This window comes from Babylonia areolata, chromosome 19 (assembly GCF_041734735.1).
Source record: "Babylonia areolata isolate BAREFJ2019XMU chromosome 19, ASM4173473v1, whole genome shotgun sequence".
Taxonomy (NCBI): domain Eukaryota; kingdom Metazoa; phylum Mollusca; class Gastropoda; order Neogastropoda; family Buccinidae; genus Babylonia; species Babylonia areolata.
In genome coordinates, this window is record NC_134894.1 from 40308432 (window position 1) to 40317221 (window position 8790).

Genomic DNA, 8790 nt, shown 5'->3' on the forward strand with positions numbered 1-8790 from the left:
AGTTTCCTCCTCTTTTTTTTCTCTCTTTTTTTCAGGTTTTATTTTCTATCGTACTTCTTGTCTATTTCTCTTTCTTCCTTTCCCCTCCTTTTTTTTCTTTTGATTTTCTCCCATCCCTCTTTCTTCAAACCTATTTTCTTTATACTACTCTTTCTTTATTTCTTTTTTCCACTTCTATCTTTCGCGTCTTTTTCTCTCGTCGTTATGTTTTCTGCATGCATTCACCCCAGCTCTATAAAAACACAGGATACAAATGATGCTAAACAGGTTTTCTTTTATTATGCGGAGAGTTCAGTTCAAACATATTTGCAGACTTAAAAATTCGAACATATTTCTGAAATGTCAAACATTGTTTCCAAGTAAATCAAATATGACATTAAAAAAAAAAGAAAAAAAAAAGAAGACCAAGAATGAGTGATGATGGCTCTATTCCCACCTAATGCAGTCCTGAAAAATCCTCTCACAATCGTGAGATTGATAGATCGAGGTGGGAGGACAAAGACAGAGAGACAGAAAGAGACAGAGACAGGAACAAAGACAAGGATAGACGCATAGAATCAGTACAGAGACATGAAGACACTGCATGGGAGACTGACGTAGACGACAACACTCAGAATACTCAGTAACAGAGGACCATCTGCAAGTTGTGATGTGAAGGATTCCTGAAAGACACACACAGACACACACACACACACACACACACACACACACACACACATGTATATATATATATATATATACATGCATGCATGCATGCACGCGCGTGCATGTGTGCGCGCACACACACGTACACACACACGCGCGCGCGCGCAAGCATAATTATGTACAAATATTTCAACAGATACATACATAGATCGTGGAATTATGGCCACAGTGAATATATAGAGTAAATTGGACTCTTCAACATCAATAACTGCCACACCTGAAACGTACGTAATTCTACGAAAGTCTCATATGTGTAAGCTGAAATGAAATAGGTATACTTGATGGACGAATATCACTTTTTCTTTTCAATTTGAAAAGCAAGAGTACAATTTACAGTCGATACCAAACCATGTGAATTCAAAATCAAGTTTGCAATAGTATGGGGCTGATGTAGGTGTGTGGGGTAAAGGCGTTTCTTTTTTCTTTTCTTTGTTTTCTCTCTCTCTCTCTCTTTAGGGACAGTTGTTGTTGTTGTTGTTTTTCTGGGATTATTTTTCAAACTCAGTATGTTCTATATCTCGTTTGCGAAGGGATCAAAACTGCGCCGCAAGGCTCGGTTTTTCAGAAACGAAAGAAAGAAAACGAGAAATAAAAATCATCACTGTACTGGGACCCAGTAAAATTTCGATGCCGATTTTGATTGATTGATTGAGTGTGTGTGTGTGTGTGTGTGTGTGTGTGTGTGTGTGTGTGTGTGTGAAAGGCGATCACGAAGCCAACTCACGTTACACGATTTTTGTATTGAATGTGAGAGTGGACAGAACCTTACGTAAACTGATTATTGTAATGTTTTGTTTTTCTGTATATGATTTTGATACTCTTCTATGTGTCGTCAACAACTGTGTGAGAAAATCACCCCAATTTCAGAAATCTTCCCTGAGATGATAAGACCTCACTCTCATCGACGGAATCATCATTTCAAATGTTACCTTGATCTTTGGTCAAGGTCAGTCAGCGACATTCATCATATACTTTTTTTTTTAATAGATATGTCTGATACGCACAAATCTGTATGAGGGGAGAGTGGGGGGAGGAGGGAGTTGTAAGGGGGGGTGGGGGGGGGGACACTGCAATATCGTCAATACCGCACATTATTATCCAAACGGACTTAAATCATACTAAGGCTGACTGGTATTTGAAATCAGCTGTGCATTCACGACAGTTTGTTTTGTAAATGAAGTGGAGCGGAGAGTAAAGGAAATTCCGATGTCCAATTTATGGTAAGCCATCTTCTGTTTCCGAATACACTGCATGTGTCCAGTCGTCCAATTATCTTCAATCTTCAAATCAAACACACCACTCATCTCACTGGCCACACGCTATCCACTGTATGTGACAGACGTGTCCGACTATGACCATCTGAGCAGCGGTGGAGACAATTGCTGTCCCGACTGGGCGAGAATTTGATTATAGTGAAGAATAATGTCTTGACCAGGTTACATCCCCACTCTCTCAGCCAAGAGGGCTCTAGGACAGTCGACGACAGGGTGGTCCCTAAATGCCAACTAGCCCCCATGGCTGCAGCACTAAAAGCCAGTGCAATCTTGCCTCATAGTTTAAGAGTCTAAACTCGTTCTCAAAAGACTAAGCTATAAATGATTTCCCATTACAGTGGAGTGTACATTCGCAATGATGTGTCCGGGTCGTTAGGAGTGGCCTCTGTGCAGTGCCTTGTCCACGTCGTCAGCCCAAGCCTCTATCCTGAGGAACAGTTCTTCCCGGGACAGCGGACTGCCCACCAGACTAGAGTCGTCATCATCCGCGCCCTCCACATCACCGTTCTGGTCGTCAGCGTCTCCTCGGGGATTGTTGAGGTTTCTGTACACGTTCTCCCGCTCCTCCTCCTCCAGAAGTCTGATGTCACGGTCCCTGAGGTCGGCGGATGCGGTGCGGAAGACACGGGGATGCTGCTGCTCACAAAACGCCACCGCCCTCAGGTTGGCCAGCTCATAGTCCAACCTCGCGCGACCTTTGATCTTTTCCCGCGTGCTGGGGTCGCGCGGGAGGCACCTGGCCCTGACCCCGGGAGGAAGGGAGGTGGGCTGGCGTCCCGTGTGGCTGTGGGTGGATAGGATGGGCTCTCCCAGACCGTGAGTCTTCAGGTGTTCGCACAGCTGCAGAATGTCCACCGAGTCACGCCGAGGTTGTTGTTGTTGTTGTTGTTGTTGTTGTTCGCCTTTCTGATCGTTGTGGTGTGGGTGTGTGGGCGAGGCCCAGTCCTTTGCCCTGTTCACCACTGCACAGTCTTCGTCGCTGCTCACACCAGAAGATGACGCCTCGTCCTCCGCTTTTCGTTTCGGAGCTTCGTTTCTTCTCGCGGTTGACGGAGGGTTCACCCACCCGCATTTCCTGCCGACGTATTTGACGTTCTCCGACTGGTCACTGGTGAGAGGGTAGGAATAGGCGAGAGGTCTGCTCGGGTGAGGAGTCACGAGTGGTGGAACTGCACCACTGTCGGTCTGATCCTGCTCCTGGTGATTGCTCACCATGATGATGGGTTCCTGCTGCAACGTGTCATATCTCTGCCCACCACCACCACCACGTCCCTTGAACATCTCCACAGAAGGCATCGTCAGTGTCAGTTCTGGACGATGAGGCTCGTGAGAGTGTCCGTAGCCGTTGGTGAGCTCTCCCGAGGACCTTATTGGTGAGGCTGGGAGGGTGTAAGTTGGGTCAGAGTCTGCAGCGAAGGTGTAGCTGCGCGTGACGCCAAGCCTACGGAGGGCGGTCAGACTGTGGGATCCTTGGGTAAGGGGAGACCTGCAGGTCAGCGGGAGTCGTGGTTCTTTCAGGTGGAGTCGTTCGTACAGCTTCTGCACCTGCTCCATCTGCAACAGCGGTACAGAGTGTGTATGAGGTATGTATATAGTATCACTGGTTGGTGATGGTGGTGGTGGTGGTGGTGGTGTGTGTGTGCGTTCGTTCTTTTCTTTAACATCTATCCACAATTGAGATTTTAGACGATTCATCACCCTTCCCACCCCACCCATGCCTTAAGTCATGTTAAGTGTGTGTGTGTGTGTGTGTGTGTGTGTGTGTGTGTGTGTGTGTGTGTGTGTGTGTGTGTGTGACCACAGCCCTGTAAATTTGTATTCCTTTTTTTTTCTTTATTTTTTTCTTTATCTTCAATCTTTTGTGCATCGACTCACTTCAGATCTTAGATCGTCCCATTTATCTCATATCAAAGAGGAGAGATGGGGCGGGGAGGGGGGATCATTATTATACCCCTGTGCACACACAGGTCACTCGCACACACACACACACACACACACACACACACACATGCATACATACACACAGAGAGAGGTAGCGAGTGACAAAAGCAGACAGATTGGGTGAAATAGAACAGGGAGGAGATGAAGAAAGACAGGAAAGGGATGGGTGGTGTGGGGGGATAAGATCGATAAAGGAGAAAAATAGGAGGGGATGTAACAGAGACTGTCAGACAGACAGACGGACAAAGGAAGAGTGAAATTTCAAAGTTAATAAAATGCCAGATGGGGTCAGACCCACACACAAGTCAGCTGGGCAAAAATGGCATTGAAATACAAAGGTTCCATTGCAAAAGATCGATCATAATGCACACCACCATACCACCACGAGGGCTGAACAAGGGACCCATTGACAGATCTACCATTGTCACGGCCTCGACAGATTGAATATAACCTAACGTTCGGCTTTTTTTCTCTTCTTTTTCTTTCAGTTTTTCTCTCCTTGCTTTTTCTTTTTCTTTTCTTCTTTTTTTTTTGTGAACGGGTTGGCCAGAAAATTGGATCTTGTACTGAGAAGTGGCAGTGCTGCGAAAGATCGAGTTTCGGTGCAGTTATCTTACATTCTCTGTGTGTGTGTGTGTGTGTGTGTGTGGTCTCCCTTGTGTGGAGATCATACAGTCTCTTTGTCGTCTGACTGTTGTTGTTGTCCATCTTTTCCGCGAATCTCACTTGACATTTAGTTGCTTTGTATCCTTTTCTCTTTTAATCTCCCTTTTTTTTCCAACCACTGTTTCAAAACTAGCTGTCAATCAGGAAATCCGTACATAACCACATACGTGGACTGGAACATTAAAAGAGAGAGAGAGAGAGAGAAAAAAAGGGCCGGGGTGGGGGTGGGGCCATTGTAATATATCATGCCAAAATATAAATGAAGAAAGTAATAATGGCGGTAAGCAAGAAAAACAAGAAAGAAAAAAAGAAGGAAGGAAAGAAGAAAAAAAAAGAAAAGAACCCCCTGAAGCAGTGCTTCTTTAAATTCGCAAGCGTGTTCGCACACAACAAACATTTCCAGTCCGATCACACCTCTCGCCATGACCAACCGAGAAACATAATCTGCCTCATCGATTGCAAGACATGCAATACCACACAACAGATCTAGATATAAAGATGAAGGTTTGACACTGCAAAACAGATTCTTCTCTCAAAGCGTAAAATGACAATCGTTTAATTTGTTGTTGTTGGTGGTGGTTTACTTTCACGGCTTGCCAAACTTTGATAACATACGCCGCCTACATCATACTTAACTTGATGCTCTTTGTAAGTGGGCTATGTTTACATGCCGTTCACGACTTCTGTCTCTCTCTCTCTCTGCGTAGTGGTTTTGTGCGTGTAAAAATCGGCATCCTAAGCGCTGGGGAGAGGCTTGGGGTGGAAGGAGATGAGTGAATAGATTTATAAAAATAAAAAAAAATAAAAAAGTAGAACAAAATAAAATGTGAAGCTCATTGCAGGAAATTTCCCCGGTTTAGAATTGTAATTTGTTGATAATTTTCATTGGAGCGTTCATTTTATGACGTCACCAATGAGCTCATCCAGAATTTACGCCAGTCTAAGTGTCTGTCTACTGTAGACGTCATTTCCACGACAAATGTGTTTCACAGACGACCAGAGGTTCATTCAGTTGAGAAGCACCTAGCTGTAGGCCTACTGGGAGGGGGCGGGGGGGAGGGGGGATGGAGCCATACATATATATATATATAGAGAGAGAGAGAGAGAGATTCGCACTTGTGCGAAACAATCAAAGTGTAATGCACCTGCTGTGTGTTGAGTCATCGGTTGGCCGGGTCTGCATGCGTGCTACCACAAGCTTCGCTGTTTTGATCACATAATCATAGGAAACACGGGATCTTCCCTACGACCCTGAGTGGCTTTACTTGATGCTTCTTCATGGAAGGGGATCAGACCGCCGACCCACTTTTTAGATCCACTGCCCCAATAATTATTTGGAACTCTCTGGCATCGAGTCTGCGTGAGTAACAGCATTTAAAGGGCAATCCCGAGTCATATCTGGTGTGTGTGTGTGTGTGTGTGTGTGTGTGTGTGTGGATAGCTGTTTATGGTGTGTGGCTTTTAATGCATCAAATGTGTGAGTGGTGTGTGTACAATGCACTGAAATGCATTACGCTTCCGATACTACGAGAGAAAGAGAGACAGACAGACAGAGAGTGTGAGAGCGAGCGAGCGAGAGAGAGAGAGAGAGAGAGTAATTAAGTCGTTAATGTTGACTCTAGCACTGAACAAACACGCTTCATTTCACTTTCCTGGCAGTAAAACCGATTATTCAACAAAGAGATTCATGGCTTGTGTTAAAAAATATCTTTAGGGTCTATCCGTTAGTCCTCAAAGGCAGCTCTCTCTTGTTTACAGAAGAATTTATGCTTTCCTGGGCTGTTTCCTAGCATATTTGTTTGTCCAGTTTCTTGTTGTCAACAAGGAGATTCGTTGTTTCTTTTGGGGTCTATCTGGAAGGCCTGCTTGGCAGCGTTCTTGTTTACAGGAGAATTTATCCTTGGCTTTCCCTTTTTTTTCTTTTTTCTTTTTTTTTTCTTCTTCTTTTTTTTTGACGTTTTTATCTCTGTGTGTGTGTGTGTGTGTGTGTGTCTGTGTCTATGTGTCTCCATCTGTGTCTGTGTGTGCATCTGTATGTGTGTGTGTGAGTGTGTGTGTGTGTGCGTGTGTGTTTATTTGTCCTGTTATTTATTTTGGTTTGCTGAATCTTATTGTTGTTGATTTTGTCTTCACTCATGGAGGACCAACGTGGTGGGGGAGGGGGAGTCGATGGGGAAGCAGCACACTTTATACTATATCTATGTTCTCGTTGGCCTAAAACACGCATCTAGAAGCACGTGCGCGTCCGAAAACGTCAGCAGACAGACACACACTGAAAAACAGACACACAGAGAATGGACAAAAGACGGACAGACAGACATAGGCCAACGTAGGCTACATGCATATACGCACACAGAGAGGAGTGTGGTTAAGAATTTTTTTGTTTGTTTTTGTTTGTTTTGTTGTTGTCTTAAAAAAAAAAAGAAGAAGAAGAAGCAAGAAATGAACAAAGAATAATTTATGATCACCATCATCAAAATGAACAAGAATCAAATTTGCTTTCGTTACGAACATGACTTTTTGAAGACAGGAACAGAATCACACTCACAATATATAACATCAGAGACAGACAGACAAACTATTTTTTTTCCACTCAACGAATGCCAAGCCACCACAAGTCAAAGATACTGATCAGGAATTTGACGGACGCCCCCGCACACACACCTCCACCCAACCCTCCCCTCCCCAACCCCCACCCACCCACCCCCCGCCACCCCCGCCCCCGTCTCTCTCTCTTTCTCTCACCCAACCTTACCCACCTTTTTCTTCTTCTTTATTATCATTCTTCTTCTTCTTCTTCTTCTTATCATTATTATTATCATTGTTGTTATTTTTATCAAGTCTCGAATCATGACTGTCCACAGACCCCACTCAGAATGGATAAATAAACTGGACAAAAACACAGGTTTGTTTCTTCTTCTTTTTCCTTGAAGCGCTATTACCAAGGTGGCTAAAAACCTGATACTGTCGGACTGTTGAGAGGCAGTTGCCAAGATCTTTTATTTTTGCTTGTTAGGGAGTTTCCGCCCGTTACACAGGGGACTTCTCGGTCCACTGCGTTAACCCTTTCACCGCCAAGCTCGCCTCAATTTTATGCACAGGCGTGGTAGAGGACCCATGTCACTGAAAGGTGACCGTTCATTGGTCTGTTATCCATGAACCTACTGCTCTCAATGTTCGGTGGTAGGATAGGCCATATTTTCTATACATCTCAGGGGGAATCCCCAGCTATTCTTGTCCACTGTCTTTTCTGTGTTTATCCCACAAGGGAATTTTGTACTCGGAATTGACTGGCGATGAAAGGGTTAAGCCTGTTGCCTGTGAGACTCTGAGGTAGGATAAGAGGGATATCGGGAGAGGGGGATTACTGGGGAGCGGAGGTGGGTGGGCTGAGGCCTTGAACAATCAGAGAAACTGGGAGAGGGAGAGAGAGAGAGAGAGAGAAGGAGCAAGAGAGAGAAAGAAAGAGTAGACAGATAGACATATCGATAGGCGAGCAGAGAACTATGTGTTTTTCCATGATCGATGATGTTCATGCGTGAGCGCATATCCCTGTGTTTTTGAGTATCGGGGGCCGGGGGGTGGGGGTTGGGGGGTGGGGGTGGGGAGAGGGGTTAACCATGTGTGTGCTTAGATGTCTATGAGTTCGTGCTTGTAAACTCCTGTGTGTGTGTGTGTTTGTGTGTGTGTGTTTGTGTGTGTGTGTGTGTGTGTGTGTGTTGTAGTATGTAGTGTAGTGTAGCGTGCGATTATTGTCATCTTTCATGACTTCTGACAACGAGGAGTTAATAAGCTTTGACACTTGTGTTACACGCTCCAATGGCAAAGCGTGATGTATTTTTTCCTGATTGCATTCACTACCTTTAGAGAGCCGTTGAGAGAGAGAGGGAAAGAGAGAGAGAGAGATAGAGAGAGAGACTGAGACACACAGAGTACCAGAACGAATCGCAAATCTAGATCTCAATCACCTTTCTAACCAGCTTACATTTTGAGTCTCAGTGATTCATTTTTCTCCCACTTTGGAATAAACTTGATGACTTTTTCTTTTATTTGTCTATATACTGAAAGACTGGTGCATACTAAAGAAAAGAGACTGGTAACCACAAGCAACACCAGTATACTTTTTTCTTCAATGACCTACAGAAAGCCTATCAATTGTTCGTTAATAATTTGTTATTGGTGTGATATATCATTATCACGTTTA

The 8790-nt window shown here is 44.4% G+C and overlaps 2 protein-coding genes across 4 annotated transcripts in view; one reads left to right on the top strand and one right to left on the bottom strand.

The window, feature by feature from the left end:
• Positions 1-1765: 1765 nt before the first annotated feature.
• Positions 1766-8790, bottom strand: part of LOC143293701 (uncharacterized) — a 20645-nt gene continuing 13620 nt past the window's right edge. For all 3 annotated transcript variants that reach the window (XM_076604878.1, XM_076604879.1, XM_076604877.1), the window contains one exon: positions 1766-3533. In XM_076604878.1, the coding sequence (XP_076460993.1) occupies positions 2352-3533 (1182 nt within the window). In that variant the 3' untranslated portion in view covers positions 1766-2351. The remainder of the gene's footprint in view (positions 3534-8790) is intronic.
• Positions 5832-8790, top strand: part of LOC143293697 (ankyrin and armadillo repeat-containing protein-like) — a 66643-nt gene continuing 63684 nt past the window's right edge. Inside the window, exon 1 of the mRNA XM_076604873.1 lies at positions 5832-5946. The gene's annotated coding sequence lies outside the window, so the exon portion shown is untranslated. The remainder of the gene's footprint in view (positions 5947-8790) is intronic.